Source organism: Heloderma suspectum, chromosome 10 (assembly GCF_057233095.1).
Source record: "Heloderma suspectum isolate Gila_16-S chromosome 10, 16-S_ref, whole genome shotgun sequence".
In the NCBI taxonomy this organism is placed as follows: Eukaryota; Metazoa; Chordata; class Lepidosauria; order Squamata; family Helodermatidae; genus Heloderma; species Heloderma suspectum.
Genome location: NC_139467.1, coordinates 38207905 through 38233107, shown reverse-complemented (window position 1 = coordinate 38233107; position 25203 = coordinate 38207905). Strand labels below are relative to the sequence as shown.

The 25203-nt window shown below is 47.8% G+C and overlaps 1 protein-coding gene across 2 annotated transcripts; it reads left to right on the top strand.

Annotated features, from left to right (window-relative positions):
• Positions 1-2276: 2276 nt before the first annotated feature.
• On the top strand, positions 2277-24683 carry LOC146338157 (gap junction beta-3 protein-like). Of its 2 annotated transcripts, XM_084814418.1 has the most exons (3): positions 2277-2476; positions 18195-18380; positions 21469-22763. In XM_084814418.1, exon 3 carries the CDS (start codon positions 21506-21508, stop codon positions 22307-22309), a length of 804 nt encoding a protein of 267 aa, XP_084670544.1. In that variant the 5' UTR covers positions 2277-2476; positions 18195-18380; positions 21469-21505; the 3' UTR covers positions 22310-22763. The 2 variants fall into 2 exon arrangements, with proteins under 2 accessions (XP_084670544.1, XP_084670543.1); XM_084814417.1 differs by lacking the exon at positions 18195-18380 and having other exon boundaries at positions 21469-24683.
• Positions 24684-25203: the final 520 nt, after the last annotated feature.

The following is a 25203-nucleotide window of genomic DNA, read 5'->3' as shown; positions in this document are numbered from 1 at the left end:
GCATCAGCATTAATCATTGCGGGCTCACTGGCATCACAAATTGTAGGACCAGGGCATTGGAGAGTATGACTTTCATCTTTGTAGGGCAGCCTCCTGACCTGGACCCCAAAGCCAGGACGTGGTGGATTTCAGTATTATGTTTAGTGGCTATGCCTCTGCGGAAGGGTCTTGCAAATATTGACCTACATAATTCTTCATTCTGAGAAGGCATGTCAGTTTTCTAATGTTAGTTGGTGCTTTTTGCTTCCAAGTACTCTGTTTCACCTTAACGAAAAAAACGCAATCAATTCATAAATGCCTTTTATTTCCCATTCTTCCACTTGAGTCCAGATTCGTGAGTCCAATTTAAGATAAGGGCCAGCATTTCCCAATGGCCTTCCATTGATGCACCCCTGTATTAGGATGCCATCCATGAAGACCGCATTGCCTTTTATGACTCCAAGGAGCTTTGTCACCTACCTGTACACTATATTCAGCATCTAAGGCCCTCCTCCAGGTCCCTTCTCCAAGGGAGGTTTGGAAGGCAGCAACAAGGGAGAGGGCTTTCTTGGTGGTGGCCCCCCAATTTTGATCTCCCCAGTGAGGCCCACTTGGCACCCACATTGTTATCTTTTCAGCACCAGGTTAAGACCTCTCTCTTCTCTCAGGCATCTGGCAGCATATAATGAGTTTTAATCAGGTCCTGGATTTATCTTATGGTTAATTGTTTAAAATTGTTTTAGATATATGTCGTCTGTGTATACACTGTCTGTTTATATGTTTTTATGGAAATGGTTTTGCACTTTGTATAATGTCTTTTAATGGTTTTAAATTTCTGTAAACCACCCAAAGACCTTTGGCTATGGGGCAGTACAGAAATGTCATACATAAATAAATAAATAATATTTTTATTAGCAGAGACCCAGGCTTGACCTGGAAGCGTTCACAACCAATCCAGGGGAGACCCACAGACTGCCAGGGCGGCACAGAGCTGTGCTGGAACCTGGGATGGCAATGCACCTGTTTCAGCCTTTGCTTTGCAGCACCCTTGAGCTGCTCACCACCAGGGGAAGCAGAGCAAGATCAGAGGTTCCTCCACCCCTGCAAGGCCTGGTCACACTCACGATTAGTGAAGAGTCAGAGCGGCTCAGGGAGGCATGCCCACAACCCCCACTTAAGCACTCCGTGATGGTCCTCTTCCACTTTTCCTTCAGGCACACCCCTGTGTCCTCAACAAGTGCTGCAACATGCAGAAATTCAACAGGTAAAGCTCTCCCTCACTCATTCTAGGAGCAGGGGGAAACATTTCAGCTGTTGAATTGCTGCCTGTGATGCAATCCCCCATGGGGGCAACCCTTTCCCTGCCTGAGCCACTGGACCTCCGTCCTGGCCTCCTCTCTCCCTAACTGAAACTAAGCCTGTTCTATATTAATACTGCAGGTAGCGGTGTCAGCCCATTACAGGGGTGGGGCGGGGGGATAAAGAGTGACCAAGAGAAAGTAGTGAACAAGCTTTTGAGGTCAGCAGAACTCTCCTGCAGCCTAGGCATGCATCAGTGGATTTGCTCCCATTGGTCCCTACTTGGCTCTCTCACAACGGAGGTTGGTGGCTCCGATTGCGGTGGGGCTGTCAACCCATTCTGGGTTTCAGTCAGAACCAGCCAGAACTCTAAAGGAGTTATCCAACATGCTGAAGCCTATCCCCAAACTGGGTTCGGCACCTTGGATAGCTCCTTTGGAGTTCTGGCTGGTTCTGACTAAAGCCCAGAATGGATTCACAGCCCCACCAGATTTGGAGCCACCAGACTTCAGTGCTCTCTCACCCTCTGTGTTGTCTCCTCCACTGCTGAAATCAGGATGTGAGCTCCTTGGGGCAGAGCCCTTAATAAAGCGCGGCATCTGCGGATGGTGCTCTGTCAATAATAAGGTGGGGTACAAATATGGCAAATCAGCTCTACCAGGATTGTCAAGCGCAGTTGCCTCCTTCACACCCAGGCTGTGACGCGCCCCGGGAGATTAGTCCTCTGGCATGCCCCAGCTTCTGACAGTGGGGTATCCCTTGGCCTGCCAAGGGAGGGGGCGCCCTGCTTACATACAGCAGGCTAGCTCTCAGGGATCAGCATCTCCGCTGGCCCCCAGGCACACTTTTGCAGCCAGATCTGTTGCCAAACCGGCTGAGCGAATGCCTCACTCCTTCTGTTCCACCCCTACCCCCCCCACACACACATGCCGTTCACTACTCAAAAAAAGGATTCCTTTCCCCTTGCACAACCAAGGGAGCGGGACCACACCCTCGGTACTCACACAAAAATAAGGCAGCTCATTGCACTGCAATGAGCTGGGCTGTGTGGCTGCCTTTGCATGCACAAGAGGGAGAAAGTTTCATGGCATAACAAACCCAAGAGTTACAGGGTCCTGCCTCAAGGGAGAGTTCCCTGCTTTTCTCTCTTGGTGAGGCTGGCAAGAACAAGGGAAGGCCAAAGAAGATCCTTGAGTGGGTAAGTAGAATTTAATTTCTTACTGCTGGATTGGACAGGCGTTTGGAAGACGGATGAACAGAGACTGAATATCCATTTTCTTTTTTAAAAAAAAAATGGAATTTCTTGCTACCAACTAATAGTGACCGGCCTGATACCCATGTTGTAAGGTTCAGTAGAGACTGGAGGAAACAGGTTTCGTATGAAAAATGCAGTAAACATGATATAGATGTATATAGTGCCATTGATTATTTCAAGCAAGTGACAACCCGAGACATTTTTGACACACACCAGGACTCTGAAATCCAGTTTCTCAGTGCTAGTTAGATCTGCCTGGAAGAAATCATACGATCGGCTTGCCAAAGAACAAATCAAAACCACCTGGCTGGTAGATTTTGCTCAATTTGAGAAGGAAGTGGTTGTTTTGCTTTTAATGTCAGTTACAAGGAAGTGTCCGCTTTGCTCCTTACGCTTTTAAGTGGCCAGACTCATGCTAGGGGCTGCAGGGGGGTGGGGGGTGTAACTTGAAATCTGGAAAGAACGGGGGCTCTGAGGAGAGGGTTTAGGAGAGAAAAGAAAGTGTCTCTGCGAGGTTGGCTGCTGGCATGGTTCTCTTGTTGATCTTTCTTTGGGTATGATCTACTCATAGCTAAACATTTTAAGGTTCCTTTGGTTTCATTGTGGGAAAGTTAAGCATGTGTTCAGTTCTTCCACTGAGAAAGAAAGAAAGAAAGAAAGAGAGAGAGAGAGAGAGAGAGAGAGAGAGAGAGAGAGAGTCCAAACCTATGCATAGTTATTTGGAAGTCAGTCCCACTGTTTTCAATGGAATTTATTCCTTTATAGGGACCAGGCTTCACATCAAGTTAAGCATGATTTTTTTTTTAATAGTATGCATAATATTGACCATGTACCTTCTCAGGAAAAGCAGCCCTGTGGGTCTGATCTGGATTGGGAGTGTGGCAGGCAGGTGGGGACCCTTTTCTCCTTGCACCACTTTACAGCCAAACATCACCCCTACCCAGATGTTTTTTCCCCCAAAGATGCTGCTTCCTGCATTTTTGCAAACAGTGATGAGTGTGTTTAGGATTGCAGCTAAAGATTAAATCACAGGGACAATTTCTGAAGTACCTTTGCTTGCAAGGGAAGTGGTGAGTCGAACCACTTAAGACAGCCTTCCCCAACCTGGCCGGGCATGCTGGGAGTTGTAGTCCAACACATCTGGACAGCACCAAGGTAGGGGAGGGTGACACAGGAAATGGAGGAAGATACAGGAGTTTATGGAGCCATGGGGGGGGAAGACATATGTTAATCCAGGAAAGCGGGCGGGGGCTTAAAATTAGTGAAATGAAGGAAGAGTGGCAGAAAGAGAGATTATAAGGAAATCTAACAATACATATATTTAAAGAGGAACAGACACATCCTGCCATGCAACAGGCTGAAGTGACATGATTCGGGCAGTTCCATGGGGTGTAGTGGAAGCATAAATGAAGGCAGGAGGAATTGGTATGCAAACAATGCAGCAAGACTTTTTATAAAGGGACCTGCATTGTCACTCTGCTTTAGGCAGCAAAATGTCCTGGACCAGCACTGAAAAGACGATCGCTGGTCCTAAGAGTTTGGGGTGGTTTTAAACCAAGGGGTTCCCATAGGTCAGGGCTGGTTCCCACATGCAAACGCATCACTCGGTTTCTCTGCATATAAAACACCTGATACAGAAACAAGGTAAGAATAATACATAATTAAAAACATAGAGAGCATTTAAAAACATGACAACATCATAATGATGTTGAGTAACCCATGCTTGGAGCCTGGCCTACCCAGGAGTGGAGGGTACTAGTTCAGGATGCAGGGGAAAAGATGTCATTTTTTTTAAAACGTTCCCCTACATTTGGGAGGAGGGAGAAGGAGAAGGAGAAGGGGACAATCTTGCAAGTAGAAAAGTGGCAGCAAAGGGAGAAATGTTTTAGGTCCGCCATACCCGATCTTGTGCTACTTTTCTATTTGCAGGGATTTAGAACTTAAGAAGCGGCTTTATATCAAAGCAGACCATTGGTCCATCAAGCTCAGTATTACTTTCACTGATTGGCAGTGGCTCTCCAGGGTCTCAAACAGGGGTCTTTTCCAGCCCTACCTGGAGATGCCAGGGGTTGAACCTGGGAAGCAGGTGCTCTGTTACTGAGCTGTGGCCCCTCCCTTTGTGTTTGTTTATTTTTTTTAATATAGGACAGCCCTCCCCCACCTGGTACCCTCCATATTTGTTGGACTATGACCCCCAGCATTCCCAGCCATCATGCATCTCGACAGTGCCAGGTTGGGGAAGGCTGATACAGGGGAAAATTCATAAATATGGTTACGTACTTGGTCCCTGAAGTGGTACAGACCCTTCAGTCACCTTGGGGCTCTTCCCCATCATTCCTACTTTGCTCTGTTGCATGTGCAGACCAGGCCTCAATGGCTGCCCAGTGGGCGTGTGAACTGACTCCACAAAAAGTATGGTCTGTGCACGAGGGAGAGGAACGTGCTACCTGAGATGCGCCCATTCACACATGCAGCTCCCCCCATGATGCTGCAAGCATGAAGTCAGGCGCGCGCACGTCCGCACCAGCCACAGGCTGCTTTGGTGCTTGGTGTCGCTGCTTGAGTCTCCCTCCAGGTCACACCCTCTACCTTTGAACCTCTCCTCCCTCATCCCAGATGGATGAGGGCTGTTTGACACTCAAGGCTGTTGTCGTTATTATTCCAGACATGCAGGGGCTGTGCTGGGGCTGGCAGGGCCGGTCCGACTGCACAAGCAACACACACAGTTCTACAGGGCAGCAATCTCTTTATGGGCAGCCGTGAAATGGTACCCAACTCCCAAGGAATGCCCCATGTTCCTTTGGAAATATATAGGAATGTAAGAACTCAGCTGGATCAGATCAACCATCCCTCTACTCTGACATCCTGTTTCCCCTTAGTGGCTGGCCAGCTACCTCCAGGAAGCATCTGGATGCCTCCTTGAAAGCTCCCCTACATTATTTTTTTTTTTAAGCAACCTTGCAAGTAGAAAATGAGCAGGAAAGGGAGAAAGGCCCTCCTACCTCATGTTGTGCTAGTTTTCTACTTACAGGAAGCAGGGCTGCAGAGTCATGAAGGTGACGGTGCTCCTCTATTATTTGTCTCTTAACATCTGGTACTCAGATGTATTATGCCTCTGAGTTTGGAGGCTCCACTTATTCATTTTTTATTTTTTTATTTGCAAATATAACTATAACAAACAAAATAAAAAAGGGGGGAAGCCACAAAGAGAGGAGGAGGATCATATCATAAAACATATCCAAACACAGTAATCTTTTACATCACTGTGAAAAGAAGGACACATCTATTTCAAATATATACTCTAATATAAGCAGTCCATATGGACTGCTTATGGGGCTCCATTTCCTGACAGCTCTTAATAGAATTCCCTATGAATTCATCCAAGTCACTTTTTTAAGCCAGCAGAATCAGTGACTATCACCACTACAGATGGGTGACTCCATAAACGCTGGTTTCTCTCCGTTCCTCATTTTTTCAGTCTTAAATTCAGTTCATCCTGAACTTGGAGAACAAAGTCTGCATGAAAAGGTGTATTTATTTTTGTGCACATTTCTCCTACTACATGCATTTTTGTATGCAATACTGCCTTACACACATTTTTACAAGCAATTGTCCTTATATAATGCATTTTTGAACATTAGTTTCAATAATATCCACATTTTTGTGTGCGCTTTCCCCTAATATACAAATATTTGTACACATTTCTTATTGGAGAATTCCATTGCAAAATTTGCAGAAGTGCAAACTTCGAAGGATAACTGAATTTTGCTTCATATATTGGTTCAAAGATGTAAAATTAACATGAGAACCAAAATAATTTTGCCCTCATCCTTAATCACCAAATCCTGTAGGCAGCGAGTTCCATCAGTTCGTGAAACAGCCCTTCCCAAAGCATCAATGATCAACATCATTGGGTGACACAAGGTGTTGCAATGGATACTGGTGCTTGACTTGTGACCCAGTTGCTTCTTTGTCTTGTCCTACATTCTGTGGCTTGGCTCACTTGCTCAGAGTCATCTGGAGAGATTTAACATTTGAATTCACCTGCTCTCTGATTGCAGGCACACTCTAGTCTGGCTTGTATAGGGCCATAGCTCAGCGAAAAAGCTTTTAACTACAGGCAAAGAGAACCATGGGTCAACCCCAGTGGGTCCCGCCCCCCACAGTTATAAAAGAAAGTGTCTGGACATTCCTGGTTCAAAGCTCACCTCAGTGCCATGTGCAAACTCCAGAACAAAAAAATGAACAATGGAGAATTCTTAATGCATCAGTTCCATTTCAGAAACAAGGCCAAGAAATTCAGAACTCTGACATCTAGGGTAGGGATGTATGAAAGTTCCGCCACGGATCTCGGGGAGGCTGAATGCCAGCGCATTCGGCCCCCCGAAATTGGTGGCAGAATGGCACCCTGCCCCCCCCCCGGGACGGGACTTACCTGGGGCGGATCTTCCTGGTGGCGGCGGCGGCAGCAGCTTCGGCAGCGGCTCCAGCGGCGGTGCGGCGGCGGCCGGTCTTCCGACCGGCTGCCACCGCCACCATTTCCAAGTTTAAAAAAAAAAAAAACACGTGATAGGCTACGTAAAGATTTACGTAGCCTATCATGGCTAAATTTAAAAAAAACACCATGATAGGCTACGTAAATGTTTACGTAGCCTATCACGGCTGATTTAAAAAAAAAAAAACGCGCGTACGCAAATGGCGGTGCCCATGGGCACCGCCATTTGCATTCCTTATTTTGGCACGTCTTAGTCTACGTAAAGATTTATGTAGACTATGGCGAAAATAAGGGGAACGCAAATAGCATAGCGTCTACATCTAGCCCAGTAGTGGCAGCACTGATTGGCAGCAGCTCTCCAGGGCTTCATCCAGGGGTCTTTCCAAGTCTTTCATGGAGCTGCCAGGGATTGAACATGGGACCTTTTGCGTGCAAACTATGTGCTCTGGGCCCTTCCCAAACATCCAGAGAGCAAATGGTGGGCCTAAACTGCACAGGCACTCTTTCACTGTGAGCTTCTAATCCTACTCCATGCTAGTTCGCATGGCCGTCATTGTGGTGGCTTTCACATCCCTGACGGAGCACCAGATTCTGAATGAAAAACGGAGTGTGTCAAGTCAAGTCCCTTCCTTCTTACCACATACTCACCTGGTGCCTTTGCGCAAGCTGTTCTGTCTCACAGCCTCTGCCCCACCTCCAACACTGAGACAAAAATAATGGCCTCTCTTACAGATTAGTTGCAACATTGATGCAATGATTCTAAGCCTACGATGCTAGACTATAGATGGGGTCTGTTTTTATTTTTGTGCAATGCAAAGAAATTTGGGTTATTTTATTACATTATCATCATCATCATCATTAATAATATGTTAATACTCAAAAAGCAATAAATAAATGCAACATATTATTAGTCATTGGCTAAGTGAGAGTGATTAGCCTTACCTTTGGGCATGCAGGGTTGAATTGAATTCTGTTGCTTCAGCATTTGCATTTTGCCCTCACAGCAGCCCTGTAAGGTAGATTGGTAGGAAGGATGTCCATCACTGGGAAATCTGGTCCTTTGGGGGCTCAACAGAGTTCTGCAGCATGCCTGACTCAGCTTGCATTTGCAGGCTGAGCTGTGGGTTCAACCCGCAAACTCTGGGAACTTTGGGGGGGTCAAGATTTGCACAAATTACAGCTGAAATTGGGGCAAATTTGAATAATTTGTGCAAATTTTGCCAAAATTTGCAATATTTGTGTAAATTTGTGCCCCAAATTTGCATAATTTATGCAACTGCCAGCCATAACTTGTGTAATTTGCACAAATTAAAAAACCGCAGAAAATCCACTAACTGGCCCAACTACAGACTGAGTTGGGCTTCATAGCAGAAAATGGACTGAAGTCCAGAGGGGGAGGGAGCAACCAATCAAGGCTTGTTGGGTTCCACCTCCAAAGGGATTCATCTAGTAGGTAGCTATAATGCCCGTTTTCTGTCTGACTGACCATTTCAGTTTCTCTCACATAGGGAACAGGGACTGAGAGATATGTGACCTGACTATGGCTGCAGAATGAGTCTATAGTGAGGTGCAATTTGCAACCATCTCTCCATCCACTAGATCTCACTGCTGGTTGTCCGATCCACCACTGTAATTCAAAACAACAACAACATCGGAATACAGGTTCCCAAATAAACCTTGTTTCCAGACAGTTTTTCCATGCCCCAGCAATTAAGAGGTTAAGGCCTTTCCTTCCAACCTCACACATTAGACCAACAGCTCACCTGCAACGCACTCACTCACTCACCAGTTAACTCCCATTTAAGTACCACATGGAATGCAGAAGCCAAAACACAGTTATAAACCTGTTTGCCTTGAGGGGCGGGGGGTGTTTTGATGCAAGAGTAGAAAACAAATAGTGTCCATTGAAAGAAGCAACTGTTTTTGACCTCCAGAGATTTGGGAAGAAAGCGGGTGTTTGTGACGAGCAAGGAGCTTTTAAGCCAGGCTTGTTAGTTTCTAGTGGTACACTTGAGACCGCACTATAAGCACAGCTGCCAACTTTTTCCTCACCCTGCTCTTCCGTCTTTAACTAGGGGCAGAGAAAGAAAGCAAGTTTCTCTACAGCCTTGATTTCCATGCCTAGAAAATGCATCTCTGTGGGTGCTGTTAAAAGCAAAGGGCTGGGCCTGTTTTAAAGTTGGGAACGCTACGGATGCTAAAAATGACTGTTTAAAATTGGGGATTTAAGAACTCACCCTAGCTCGGTTTCTCCAGGAGCTCGCCGAAGCAGTGTCCCCACTCGCACCCCCCAGGACCCGCGCTCGGGCCACCCACGAGCTCACCATGATCCCATTCGGTGAGCGCCCTCTATTTGATTGCTACGTAAAACAGGAAGTTAAAAAGTGCATATTTAAATATGCGCAGTTTGTAGGGATGTATGAATTCCTTACCTTGCGTCCACGGGGGGGGGGGGTCCGCCGGGGGGGAGGCGATCAGTTTCTCCCCCCTTGAATCCTCGCCGGCCAGCTCCGCTCTGTGTTGACTTCGCTGAGCCTCCAGCCAGCTCCATTCTGCCAGCGATACGGCCGCCATTGCTGTCCGTACCGCTGCTGGGCGGAAACAGGAAGTGATCTGGATGCAAATGGCATCCACTACTCCATTTGCGTCCCTGCTTTTTCATGCGATAAGCTACGCAACTATCTACCCAAATTCAAACACGTAACCTATCACAAGAAAATACAGGGACACAAATGGCGTCGCTGATGCCATTTGCATCCGGATCACTTTCCGAATGGAGCCGCCAGGAGGGAGGAATCGGTCCGTGTGGGTCCAGGAGGTGAGTACTTCCATTCCGCCACGGACTCCTGGGAGCCGAATTCAATGGAATTCGGCCTCATTTGAGTTGGTGGCGGATTCCACAGACATCCCTAGCAGTTTGGAGCTGGGAAAGCTAAATATGCTCATTTTTTAACTTCCTGTTTTACGTAGCAATCAAAGGCATGGAAATGGCAGGTGCTCACCGAACGGGATCGTGGTAAGTCCTGGAGAGCATGAGCGGGCACAAGCGGGCACGACCAGGGGCGAGCAAGGACAGCATCTCAGCGGGCACAGTCCGGGGGTCACGGGCAGGGGGAGCCCAACGAATTCCCGGACCCAGTCGGGTGCCCGCAACATCCCTATTTAAAATGCAGACATAAGGCCAGGTGGAGGAATGGTGGTTGCACCAGCTGCTGCTGCTCCTGCACCTTCATCAGAAGCTGGATCTGCAGTCAGTAGCAGATGATTACGTTTATATCTGTGCTGTGAACAGTATTCCCTGGTAATTTCTACAGATCAAGGTGCTGTTAAGGCTTAGTTCTATTTTTTTCCTGGCCAGTTGGCAACCCTATCAAATAAACATATCTGTGTTGGTGCGTCTCAGGAATTCAGTCAAAGCAAGACTGTGCCAAGCAAATGAGTCAGCAAGCAAGCGAACAAGAAAAGGCCTGGGCGACTTTCTTTATATCTATTTGTTTGCTATTGTGAAGAGGGAGGTTGGATTTTTTGGAGGGGGGCGTACACTAATACCGTAAACCTGAATCACAATCGCTATTTCATATTTCACACTACCTGAATAGGTAATCACTCTTAAGGTTCCATACTGGATGAGCACCAAAATCAAATGAAATTAATCAAGCGGTAAAGAAAGTGCTCCATTACTTGAAAAAAAAAATTTTTTCCTTTTTGTTTCTATCTACCAAGGATAGAAATACGGACCAAAAGCTGTCAGTGTGCAGCAAAAATACATTTTGTTAAAATATATCCAATGCATTGAAAGCAAGACATATAATTATTTTGCATTTTTCCAGTACAGCTGTCATAGCTACATTTTAATTATACTCTTCATCTTCATGCCCAGTTTGAATCCTTTCCAGTTTCACCCAAACCACTCACATTTGGAGGTACAGTTTCAAATTCAGAAGACAAATTCCAGTTTTGAACTTGTAAAAAGTCACTTTTGAAATCTGCATGTATTATTGTCAAACTTCAAGGGTTGTTTGTGACATTTCATTTCAGGTCCAGCAGAAACAGTGAAGGTCTCTGTGGGCCTGATCCAATATAATACTGACTTCCTGCTAAGTGCAGTTAGCAAATCACAGTTGCAATAAAAATATAATCCTTGATATAAATCATTAATTTTTAATGTATTAATGTATTACATTAACTGATCAATGTAAAATCAGTTGCATAGCAAGGATGTAAAAAACAAGCTAACCACAGATCTGCTCTATCCACTGAAATGCAGCAAGGCAAGATAAGGAACTGAGTCATGACTGTAACTGTAGCTGATAGAACATTTGACAGAGACCTGGCCGTCTGCTCCATCAAGTTAGCCAAGAGTTAGATAGGGTTGCCCATTTTTTAACCTTCCTACCCTCCACTCCCCAGTTCTCTGCCATTAAGAGTGGTTTCATCTGCAGACAATAGCTGGGCATAACATTTCCCTCCATCTGTGCTACTCACTCCTGCATTTCTCATGCTGATGTTAAAGGCAATGCTACATAGGGATGTCAGAAAATTCCGCCATGGATCTCAGTGAGGCCGAATGCCAGTGCATTCAGCCCCTTGAACTCCGTGGCAGAACGGCCTGCCACCCCCCACCCCCTGCGGATCCCCCCCGGGATGAGACTTACCTGGGGCGGATGTTCCGGATGGCGGCGGCTCCAGCGGCGGCTTCGGTGGTGGCGGCGGCAGCAGCTGGTCTTCCGAACGGCTGCCGCCACTGCTGCCATTTGCAGTTTGTCCCCCCCCCATTCGTGATAGGCTACGTAAAGACTTACATAGCCTATCACGTCTGGGTTTTAAAAAAAAAAACTGTGTACGCAAATGGCGGCAGCTACAGCCGCCATTTGCGTTCCTTATTTTTGGCCGTCTTAGTCTACGTAAATATTTAAATATAAAAATATTTACATAGACTAAGATGGTGAAAATAAAGGGGAACACAAATAGCGCCCGCTACACTATTTGCGTTCCCCCTTATTTTCGCTGTCTTAGTCTACGTAAATATTTACGTAGACTAAGATGGCCAAAAATAAGGAACACAAATGGCGGCGGCCGTAGCCACCACCATTTGGGTACACATTGTTTGTTTGTTTTTTTAACCCAGACGTCATAGGCTACATTAGTCTTTATGTAGCCTATCACAGCTGAATACAGGGACGCAAACAGCGGTGGCTATGGCAGCCACCATTTGCGTCCCTGCTAGCCAGCTGCCAGATGTCCGGCTGCTGGCGGAGCTGGCCGGCAGCTTTACGGAATCCCCGCGGAGCGGAGCCGGCTGGACAGGATTTCGGGGGCGCAGAGCGCCTCCCCCCCGGCGAGGATTCCGGGGGGAGAGACAGAGCGCCTCCCCCCCCCAGCAGAACCCGGCGGAGCCAGGTAAGCGGGGTTTCGTACACCCCTAATACACGGAGCAGTTGAAAAGTTGGCAACAGCAGGCATGGCTCAATTAGCTCTTATGTTCTTGGCTAATTATCTGAACAAAGGAAGATTGGTATGAACTATTCTGCTTTATGTATACATATGTGTGTGTTGAAAAAAATAGCATTTCTAAGACATGTGTGATATTTTTGTGGGAATGTGGGTACTTTTAAAATGCTGACTTTTTGTTTAAACATTTATTTTAGTTGTTCAGAGAGCAATCCTATGGCTGCTAGACACTGTCTAGCAGGCCATAGGATATGCTCATTTCTGGGAACGGACCTCAGAGCCCGCGTTCTGAGGTCAGTTCCTGGAAAACCAACCACCCCTCTCGCCTGTGTTGCCTTGAGGAGCGTGGAGTGGTTGAAAAGGGGCAGGGCTTGGGAGCGTTCTGGGGCAGGGAGAGCGGAGCTGCAGGTACAACACATCCTAAGTGTTGCACGGCAGCTTCCTCTCCAGGTCAGCCCCCCCGCTGCTAGACAGCCGAAAATGGCTGTCTAGTGAAAAAGAGCAAGGCAGGAGAGGTGCAGAGGGAGTGATCCCCCCGTGCCTCTCCTGCCTTGATTTGGATAGGCGGTCACCTCAGAGTTTGGAGGCAGCCACCTATCTAGTTAGGATTGCGCCCTTAAAACATTTGTATCCTGCTCAATATCATTAAGGTCTCGAGGTGGTGTGCAGATAAAATCCATTCAAACAGTTTAAAACAATAAATAATTTAAACAGCTAAAAGCATATTAAACCATTAAACAAGCTAATGCCAATTAAAAATCTAAAACAATAAAACAGTTAAAACAATATGCAACTTTAGGGAATTCAATTAGCCCTCAATGGCTTTGGAGAAAAGCCATGTTTGAACATCCATTCTGGAGGCGTGCACAAGCCAATGGAGCTGCTACCTTCCCCCACAGGCAGTGTACCTGTCCCTTGAATAGAAGTTCGGCACAGACCGAAATGTAGCAGGTGCCAGATTAGACCAAAGGCCGATCTAGTCCAGCGTTCTGTTTGCACAGAGAGGCCAACCAGATGCCTTTGGAAAACCCGCAACAACCCTATGATACTAAGATATTATATATATATATATATATATATATATATATATATATATATTTATATATAATCATAGGGTTGGAAGGGGGCTACAAGACCATCGAGTCCAACCCCCTGCTCAATGCAGGAAGCCCAATTCCCAGGCGGAATCCCATCCAAGTACTAACCAGGGTTGACCCTGCTTAGCTTCCGAGATCAGACAAGATCAGGTGCATGCTAAGTTGGTAGCCATCAGTACATCTCGGGCAGGCAAATTCCATAGTTAAACAATGTGCCCAGTGCTTCCCTTTATCTGTCCTGAATCTCCCACCAATCAGTTTCACAGGATGACCCCAGGTTCTAGTATTATGAGAAAGGGAGAAAACTGTCTCACTATCCAGTTTCTATGCACTATTTGTCCTTAATGGGGGGGGGGGGCTTTAATCAATTTCTGTGTCTCTGGGTACTGCTAAAGGTACACCAGCAGAGCCATTCTTAGAATTTCAGAACAGAAATTTGTTAACATCCTTCTGCACTTTAACCACCCTTTGTTCAATTGATCCAGAATAGCTATTATCTGGATCAGTAGCCACACTCAGGTGATGGACTAAGTTGTCGCATGAGGGGAAAAAGTCCTTGCAGATAGAAAACTAGTGTGTCAGAGAGAGGGGTAGGCTATGACCCCTTGAACCTCTGAAACACTAGCTTTCTATGTTGCATTGAGGACATTTCTTCATTGGGGGGACATGATAGACGTGTACAAAATTATGCACAGTGTGGAGAATGTGGGTAGGGAGACCTTTTTCTCCCTATCTCAGAATACTAGAACCCGGGGTCATCCCATGAAGGTGATTGGTGGGATATTCAGGACAGATAAAAGGAAGGGCTTCTTCACACAGTGCAGAGTCAGACTATGGAATTCGCTACCACAAGACGTAGTGATGGCCACCCATTTGGATGGCTTTAAAGGGGAGTTAGATAAATACCTGGAGATGGCTACCAATGGCTACTAGACCTGATGGCTATATTCCGCCTCCAGTGGGCTTATGTAAGCAGTTGCTGGGGAACATGGGCAGGAGGGTGGTCTTGCACTCGTGTCCTGCTTGTGGGTTCCTGGTCGACAGCTGGTTGGCCACTGGGTGAACAGAATGCTGGACTAGGTGGACCCTTGGTCTGATCCAGCACAGCTCTTCTTATGTTCATACATTCATTCAGTCAGGTGAGTCCCCACCTGTACTCAAGTGATAGAGTCCCTCCGGGCACAGGTTTGCCACCACAGTTACAAAAAGGTCACCTCACCACCTGCAGAATGAGGCCTGGTCTTAGGGGTGCACGAAAGCCACTTACCTGGTCTCGCAGCTTGCTTCGCGGTGGGGAGGAGGCGCTTTGCTGCTCCCCCCAAGTTCAGGCCTGGGGGGGAGGCTTCCCGCCTCGCCCGGCCGAAATTCAGGCCGGGGAGGAGGCGCCTCGCCTCGCCTGGCCGTGAAATAAAAAGTTAAAAAAAAAACGCCCCCATGATAGGCTACCTGACGATTTACATAGCCTATCACGACTAGATCTGCAAAGTCAGCCATGATAGGCTACGTTAATCATCACGTAGCCTATCACGGGTGACTTAAAAAAAAAAGTGTGTACGGCTAATGGCGGCCCCCATAGGGAGCCGCCATTCGCGTTCCTTAATTGGTCGCTGTAGTCTACGTAAATCTTTACGTAGACTACGGCGAAAATAAGGGCAACGCAAATAGCGTTGCCCTTATTTTCGCCATAGTCTACATAATCTTTACATAGACTACAGCAACCAAATAAGGAACGCGAATGGCGGCTCCCTATGGGGGCCGCCATTAGCCGTACGCACTTTTTTTTTTAAGTCACCCGTGATAGGCTACATGACGATTTACGTAGCCTATCACGGCTGACTTTGCAAATCTAGCCGTGATAGGCTACGTTAATCGTCACGTAGCCTATCACGGGGGCGTGTTTTTTTTTTTACTTTTATTGGAATGGCGGCGGCAGCAGCCGGTCGAAAGACCGGCTGCCGCCCCCGCCCCTGACGAAGACCTGCCGAACCGCCGCCGGGAGGGACATTTGGGAAAGGTAAGTCCCATCCCAGGGGGGGGCGGAGAATTTCTCCCCGAAACTACTTGGCCCCCCGAAGTTTCGGGGAGAAATTCTCCCCCATCCCTATCTGGTCTACCCTAGACATGCAGGAGAATGAGGTGGAACAATACCTCTATGCAATGCACATTTATTGCAATTGCCACCCTCTTTATTGGAAAGTTCTGTGGCTCAGTGGTAGAGAATCTCCTTTGCATGCAGAAGTTCCCCAGGTAGATTCCCAGCAGCATCTCCAGGCAGAGAAGGCCCTCTCATGTGTGATCACACACCTGACAGATCTCACAAGTGGGCAAATGAGAAGGGCCTCTCTTTCTGACCTTAAAGTGTGGGCAGGCTGATATGGGTGAAGGCAGGCAGTCCTTCAAGTAACTTGGTCCCAAACCATTTAAGGCTTTAAAGGTCAAAACCAGCACTTTGAACTGGGCTGGGAAACACACTGGTAACCAGTGCAGCTGGTGCGGTATAGGTGTCATGTGATCAAATTGCCCCCACCAATACTTGGGCGGCCGCATTCTGCACCAGCTGGAGTTTCTGAACCATCTTCAAAGGCAGCCCCACATACAGCGCATTACAGTAGGGTAGCAGTTAGCATACCCGCCTAAGCTGGTAAAAAGCACTCCTGGACACTGCGGCCACCTGGGCTTCCCCAGCTAGCTCATAGTCCAAGAGGGCTCCCAGTCTGCGCACTTGGTCTTTCAGGGGGAGCGCAACCCCATCTGAGACCAGTTGTAAACCTCCATCTGAAGTAGTTGGTTTCCCAGCCCTCACTACCTCCGTCTTGTCTGGATTAAGTTTCAGCTTGTTCACCCTCATCCATCCCAATACAGCTTCCAGACACTGCACTCCATAGGGGGTGCATTAAAGGACTTAGAGGGTCTACAGCTCTCAAGGGGTTCCTCAAGGTTCCCTGGAAATAGAAAGTTTGAAAAAGCAGCACATTTATCCATTCCACTTTGCCATGGTTTTTTTCTAGCCTCTTCCAGTTGGTCATTCTAACTGGGAATTGGGGGAGCTGCCGTCCAGCACATCTGGAGGACCCCAGGTACATACAGTGAAGGCTGGTACAGTGAATGCCTTGCTTTTCAGGGCATACACAGAAGAAAGGGAGAAAACCCGCAAAGCATAAATATCTGACCTTCCATGGAATCACAACTGGGTGGGGGAGGGGCAGGAATAGCAGGTAGCTAAGAGTTAAGAGGAAAGCTATTCCACTGTTGGGTGTGTCCCTTCCCTACCACAAAAAGGTCCATTAATGGCTTACAAGCCTCACAATTAAAGGGAAGGAAGGAGAGGACTGGCTGTGCAGTTGCTTAACAAACAGCTATCACTGGCCAGGAAAAACCTGAGCTGGACTGATGAAAAAAAAGGCTTTAGGGCAGTGGAGGCTGGTGCCTCCGTTGTCAGTACGGTGGTAAATCTGCTCCAGGTTTCAGTCAGAACTCTAAAGAAGCTACCTTGGCTAGCTCCTTTAGAATTCTGACTGGTTCTGAATGAAACCTGGAGCAGATTCACTGCCCCACTGACATCGGAGCCACCAGCCTCCACTGCTTTAGGGTGGCCAATGGTCTGGCCTGGTCCCTTAACCGCCACTCAGCCTGGAGAAATCAGCAGCTGAAAGTTTCCACGGCAAGAGGGCCACGATCTCCTGCTAGCGCTTGCACATCACGGCACTGTTAAAAACACAGCTACTGGGAAATGGGAAAGCTGGCAACCCTACAAAGGATTCCTGGGGTGACCAGAAACAAAGGCAGACTCATCTGCTATCGCTGGAGCAAAGGGAAATGTACAGAGCTGCAGCTTTTCATACAGGGATAAGAGAAGCTGGCCGTGCGGAGATTCAGGACTTTACTATGGCCATGCTGTCGCTTCCTGAATTTTGGGAAGCAAACTTTTGCTCAGGCAGGCAGGCATGCACCACCGCCGGCCTACTGAGGTGAATGCAGCCCACCACCACCCAGGTACAGGGACCCAGAAGGGGCTTCTTAACTTCCTGCTTGGGACTGCAAAAAACCAGGCAACAGCAAGGGACAGTGGGGGGGGGGGAATCCAACATCTGGCAGGGCAGAAAACAGGGCTGGTGAGCTGCCCCAGACCACAAGCTTTGCAGACCTCTGTTAATGCAATCTGACGTTGGGTTAGCCTTTTAACATTGTGGTGGCCTTGGAGCCAACGTGGCAGAGGAATTACAGTGTTGGAATCCCCACTCCGCCAAGAATCTCTCTGAGTGACTTTAGTTCAGTCACTCACGCTCAGCCTAACCTATCTCAAAGGGTTGTTGTGAGGATAAAAGGGAGGGACGATGTACACCACCTTGAGGTCCTTGAAAGAAAGGCACGATATGTGTGTATATACGTATGAATAGTGATGAAGTCTCAGATGCTGCTTGGCTAAGCTAGTGTGGTGGCAGAGAATGTGCAGTTGCTGAAGGAACTCTCCGCTTTGCAGTCCACTTTCTGCGAGGGAAGGGAAAGATGTCAGCTTGACTGGGATCAAAGCTAGACAGAGCCAAAATGAGGCAGGGCGCTTTTGTGGTTCCCCCCCCTCTTTCTATAAATGACCATTTCTTCCCCATCTCCCTACGAGTCCTGACTCCACTACACCACTGGATGCGAGTGAGAGAGGATGCTGGGAAGCTGTTCCATGGACAGAGTGACACAAAGGAAGTGGAATGAAGAAAAGCAGGGACATGGGGAAACCAGAGGTGATGGAGACATGGAGGCGAAGAGATGAGGAGCCAAGGAGGAAGCGAGATGGGAGCAAAACTGGGAAGTAGAGTTGAGCCCACGTATGTAGGGAGGAATGATTCTCCCACATTGCATTCCATTTTCATCCCAGGGGTTCACTTTGTCCTGCATTCCACTCCACCGGAATTCTGGTTTTAATTAGGAGGATTAATGTAGTCGGTGATTGCGTTACCCGCACACACATGCAAAACAGTGCAAAGTAGTAAATAACGTAATCAAGATGATTGCATCAAGATAGCTTGTGTGCCGTGCTTTCCAGTGGCACGCATGTGCTTCTGTGCACTGATAAAAGGCGACGGGAAAAGAATCTGGACAGAACCAAGCATTCAAGAACGTCAGGATCGCTTTTTTAGCAGTGTTGCATCAAAGGGTGCACGTGCATTGGTAACGGAAATGGGGGTGGGGGTGGGCAAAGAGGCACAAAAAACGAAAGGCACTTTTGCATACCCAGTGTCCTGTGGGACCATAGGAACATAGGAAACCACCTTATAATGAGCCAGACCCCTGGTCCATCTAGCCCAGTGCTGTCAACACTGACTGACTCCAGGGATCCAGGCAGGATTCCTTCCCAGCCCTACCTGGAGGGGTTGGGCGTTGAACCTGGGGTCTTCTGCATGCAAAGCCACTGCTCTACCACTGAGCTGCAGCCCCTCCCAGAACCAAGGCAACTTAATGGAGTATTCCTAATGCACCGGCTCCATTTCAGAGACAAGGCCAAGGAATTTGAAACTCCAAAATCTAGAGAGAAATTCAGACAGGGAGAATTTCAGGCGCTTCACTTCATGTGCTGTTGGAAGCAAGGAAGTGCATTCCAGCCAGGCAAGAGAGAGAACCAGGGTCCGTGGGGTAGCAAGGTCTACAGTCTAGAGCAGGGAGGGGACAACTTGTGTCCCCCCAGAGGTTTTGGCCTACAGGTCCCATGACCTCTCACATTGGCTCTGCTGGCTAAGAATGATGGGAGTTGTAGGCCCAAACATCTGGAGGGCCAGACATTGCCCACTCCTGGCTCTAGAGCCCGACAGGTGAATTCTGCCGATTCTGGCTTTGACTGGCCCCACAGCATTGCGACCCTGGCTTCCCAAAGGAAGCAAACATAGGAAGCTACCTTAGACCAAGTCCATTTGTCTACCTTGCTCAGTATTGTCAACACTGGCTGGCAGCAGTTCTCCAGGGCTTCAGACAGAGGCCTTTCCTAGCCCTACCTGGAGATGCCAGTGACTGAATCTGGGACATTTGCACACCATGTGCCACGGCTCTTCCAAGCAGCAAATGGTGGGTCTGAATTTCACAAGCCCTCCTTCAGCTGTGGGCTTCTAGTCCAACGCCATGCTAGTTCGCACGGCCGTCATTGTGGTGGCTTGCACGTCCTTGACAGAGCGCCAGATGCTGAATGTGTAACAGGGTGTGTCGAGTCAAATCCTTCGCTCCTCACCTACGTCCTCATTAACTGCTTGCCCTGTGAGCTAATTAAGCTAAGGAGCTGCAAGCAAGCCGCAGAGGCTGTGCGTCAGCTCAGAATAATTGCCAGAGCGTTACCTGCCTCTTGTCTTCCAGCCCAGATTACCAAATGTTGGGACACAGCCGACGCTTTCAGCAAGAGCAAGTTGGGTGCCCCAAATAAAAGCAGAGTTGCCTGGGCAGCAAAGTAGTTGAGGCAAATCCAGATCATGCCATTTGCATTTGCACGAGAATTGCTGACAAATTCCATTGAAAATGGGATTTAGATAAACCAGTGGAGGCTGGTGTCAGTAGGGCTATGAATCCACCCTGCATTTCAGTCAGAACCAGCCCGAACTAAAGGAGCTATTCCTAATGAGTTCAGCACCTTGGATAGCTCCTTTAGCATTCTGACAGGTTCTGACTGGAATCCAGAGCGGATTTACAGCCCCCTGACAACCAGCCTCCACTGGATCAACATAGCAACAAAAAAATAAAAGTTTTTTAAAAATCTGCCAAAACTATTAAAAAGAGTGGTAGCAAGTATTCCATCTGAGTAAAAGCCCCCCCCCCCTCGGCATCATGTGATCAGAAACCATCAATACGACTCCGAAGGCAGCCCGATATTCAGTGTATTACAATAGTCTAGTGTGAACCAAATGCTTATTTCATATAGTTTTGCTGTTGCACTGTATTTTATGATTTAAATGTTTTGTATAATTTGATGTATTGCAAGTTAGCCTAGGCTTAATGAGAAGGTGGCATAAAAACTGGTTGGGCAGGCAGAAAGGCTATCAGATTCACCCCCTACAAAGCTGAGGGTGTGGCAGGTTAATGGGAGAGGCAGAGGAAGGGAGAGGGAAAGGAAGGGAGGGAGGGAGGGAGGGAAAGAGCAAGACACATGATCTATAGCCAGCAAGAACAGGTCTCCTGGTTGTTCAGACTAAGAAGCTAGCCTGACCCAGAAACCTCTATAAGGATGTGACTATGATGATTGCTAATTTCTCTCTGGCCTATTGATGGAAGGAGACTTCCTTGGTTGGTCCTGATGTCATTCCCTCTCTTGGTCAGGCCTGGGTCCTGTTGCATTGGATGAATCCCACACCCGGCAGCAAGCCCCTTGCAGTAAGGTGGCCCCTTACACCTTGGCAAAAGGGAGGAACTGCATCACCAAAAAAGTGGGCAAACAGGGCCCCGAATCCCGATTTGCAAACGCAAATGTATTTGTATAGCTGCAGATGTAGAAATAATAACGATAATTTAAATAGAAATAACAATACATCTCACCATGGTGGGAGGAGACCGCAACCAAGGGACCTGTGTACCCACCCAGTCTGCTGTCCAGGGGCCAATTGTTGCTGGACAAATTCCGGGACCCTGCTGCTCTCCCTCCTTATGGTCCTTTCACTTTAAACCAGACCTGGACAGCCCACCAAACAGAGGACATCTTCGGAGGACTGTCCTCTACCAGCTCTCCAAAATAGATGATGGTCTTCTGTAAAGCCAGACACCTGGCCACCCTACCTTGCAGGTTGGAATCCGGATACAGACAGAGAGAGAAATACACAAGCAGCTAGTCCCTCATTTATCCACTGCCGAGTTCCGGCGTGATGAACTGCAGGAAAGATTTTGACTTGCCGTTCCTTTTCTTTCCTTCTTTTCCCTTTTCTCCCCAGGTTCAGGTGAGCAAGATCTCCACAGGCATCAGTCAACATGGACTGGAAGACATTGCAGGGCCTGCTGAGTGGGGTGAACAAATACTCCACCGCTTTCGGGCGCATCTGGCTCTCCGTCGTCTTCGTCTTCCGGGTCCTGGTGTATGTAGTGGCTGCCGAGAGGGTGTGGGGGGATGAACAGAAGGACTTCGACTGCAACCATCGGCAGCCTGGTTGCACCAATGTCTGCTACGACCACTACTTCCCTATCTCCCACATCCGTCTGTGGGCCCTGCAGCTTATTTTCGTCACCTGCCCTTCACTGCTGGTCATTATGCACGTGGCCTACCGTGAGGACAGGGAGAGGAAGAACCGGGAAAAGAATGGAGAGGACTGTCCCAAACTCTACAGCAACACCGGCAAGAAGCACGGTGGCCTTTGGTGGACATACCTCCTCACCCTCTTCTTCAAGTTGGCGATTGAGATCATCTTCCTCTACCTCCTGCATAGGATATGGGACAGTTTTGATCTGCCAGTCTTGGTCAAGTGTGATCTGCAACCGTGTCCCAATACGGTGGACTGCTACATTGCTCGGCCTACAGAGAAGAAGATCTTCACCTACTTCATGGTAGGCGCATCTGCCCTCTGCATCGTCCTCACTGTGTGTGAGATCTTCTACCTCATCTTCAAGCGGGTGGTCCGTTCCATGCAGAAGTGGAACAAGAACAAGAAGTCGCTCACTTATAGCAAGGCCTCCACCTGCCAGTGCCACACAAAGATGGAGCATCCGCAGGATGGGAAATTAAAGATCGTGCCCTTAGAGGCCCTCAGAGCCTCCGCACCTAACCTGACCTTAATCTGAGCTGGGGCGCTGGGAGGGGCAAATCCCAAATGGTCAACTGATATTTGGATTATTTCACTGGGACACAAAAGTGGCTTTTTGAAACGTGGGGCGGGAAAGGATAACTTGAAAGGGAGGCTTTCCATTGTATGGCCAACAGAATGTTCCACAAGGAGGGGCCCAGCCATGTTTGTTGAGTCCCGATGCCCACCCTGTGGCCCTCATGGCTCGTTTACATGTTGCGGCTACACCAAACATGGGCAGCTCAGACGTTCCAGCAAAAGATGTTGGTTTTGTTCACCTCTGGATGAAGTTGCAACCCTTTAAATGTATGCTTTCCATCCTCTTCTTTTTTTAAAAAAACAAACAAACCAAAAACTGTCTTGGAAGATATGATTAATTTAGGTAGTCAGCTAAGAGAGCTGTATCTGAGTAATATATGTTGTGGTCTTCGGAAGACCTACAGTGGCAGTCCAATGGCTTTTTGCTTTTATTCCGTTCTCTGACTTGTTCAATTGCTTATAGCATTGCAAGGTCGCTAAACCGGAGGGGGGGGGCAGGGAGGAGTTAATGAGGGAAATCCAGTGAACGTGCCTTATTCGGCTTTGATGTTCTACCTCCTCCTGCAGACCAAAATTCTCTCAAAGCTATGTTGTCTGCCTTAGATGGCAACCTCAGTGTAGTTCCTAAGACTTTGAGCTTAGGGTGCCTGGTTCAAAATTCTCGCCTCTTCTACAAAGCCTCCCTCCCCCCGCCCTCTCTCTCTCTCTCTCTGCCTCAGGTCTGCGTCTGCAATATAGGGATAAATAACACCAATTACCTTACAGGTAGGACTTCAAGGCCAAAGAAGGATTACTCAGGTCAGGTTACGTGAAGTTTCTTGAATGCTCTGAAGTGTTTTAATACTAGGGAAGCATTATTATGTTTGTTCAGGCCTTTTTCCGCCCAAACCATCAGACATACATTTTGCATTGGTGCTCTGCAGCAGGAGTTGCTATGGCTACTGACGCCAGTATCCCTCGCCCTGCCACCCTGGAGGACCAGCCCTACACTCTTGAACATATGAAGAGGACTTATCCTGAGTCAGACTGTTGGTTGATCTAGCCAGCGGTGTAGTGGTATATTTTGAAGTCCTGACAGACCCATAGCCACAGTCCCAAAGGGAGTCCAAAGATGCAGGTAGCTGTGTTGATCCATCTCTCTGTATTATATATGTCTTTTGAAGGTCTTTTGTAAAGCTGCTGGGTCTTCATTAAGCATTCAAGGCCAAGCTACCCCAAAATACTTTGCATTACAACAGGGATTCCTCACAACATTACTGTATATCGCTACTGGGAAAATCCCTCCCGCCCGCTACTGTGAGGTTTGCAGCTAAGCCCAGAGGGAACAGGGAAGTCTGAGGGGGGTGGCAGATGACATCAGCATCCCTGCTAATAACAAAAAGTCCCAGCGCTTCGACCCTGCAAGCCCTCACTCCGCTACACCACTGGATCTAACTTACAACTCTAATTATCAGCAGCTCTCTGGCTGCGGTTCCTTTCCTGAAGGGTGGAGGGATTTTTCACTGGAGATGCCAAGCCTGACTGTGAGACTTTGGGCATGCAGAAGGCATGTGCCCCATGGAGGAATAATTCTTCTCTTCTCCACAAGAGGAAGAAGGAGGGGTGAGTGTGGAAAGTCACTGGGGTGCTTTCTTCCAAGCAGGGTGCTACCGGAGCTTCTGGGCATTGCTACATCTCACCATTTACTTGTCAGACAGGAACTGAGCTGGCAGACATATTGCCATCTGAAGCCACCTTGCACTGAGTCATCTCTCCAAGATCCCAGGCAGGGTTATTTCCCAGTTCGGTGACCTAAGACCATTAAGCTGGAGATGCAAATGGGATCTTTGGCATGCGAAGCATGGCACCTAACCGGTAAGCTGTGGCTGTTCCCCAAAGAGACCCCCAGGGTTCTTGTCTGTCCTGGGATGGCCGGTGTGGGACCCAAACCCACAACCCTGATTTGTATTAGCACCACACTCCGACTCACCAAGCTTCCTGGTCAGTGGGTTATGAAGACAGCAAAGAAACCATGCCTGCATTTTTAAACTGTTTATAGGACTTTGTTCAGTCCTATAAACAGTTGGACCTCCACTGTGGATGCTGTCTAATGCTACAGAAAGCATTGGATCCAATAGGTTGGTCCACTCTTAACTGTCAGAAACCAAAGATTATCTCAGTGTCAGTCCAAAGCAAAACTGGCTGGCATTGATACAGATAATTGTCTCTGTGGCTGCCAAGCACAGCAGCATCCAAATATTTCTGGTGTAGCTTGACAGTGGCTCTGATAAATAAAGTAAACTCTTCAGCAAGCTCTTTTGAGTAGATACAATAAAATGATCCCAGCCATCTTTATTATTATTATTATTACTATTATTATTATTATTATTATTATTATTCCTCTCCAGAATATGCAAGATACAATGGAAACCTACAATTCTGCAGGAAAAAGCAGGAGCTAACAGGTGGCAGAGAAAAGAAGTAGCAATCCCAACCACAGAATGACCATGACAATCCTGAACACACAGCTTAAATCCCAAACCCATCTTCCAGAGTAGGCTGGCGGGGAGGGGGAGGGGTTGTTCCCCAGGCTGTCCTGCTCCTATGCCTTTGCACTAACAGAACTTCCTAGAAGAACATTTTTGAGAATTTTCTTTTTTGCCCCCTCTCCAAAAAGGAGAGAGATTTTGCAGAATATTATTTGAATATTCTCCCCCATTTCCCTCTCCCCATCCCCTACAACACCCAGGAAGGATGCTAGGTCTGGGGGCATTGTGAGGGAAGCAAAATGGCAGTCTACCAACCCTGTTTCTGCTGCTGCTCCTTACAGCAGCAAAACCAACCAACCTTAGGAAAGGAGAGAGAGAGAAGCAG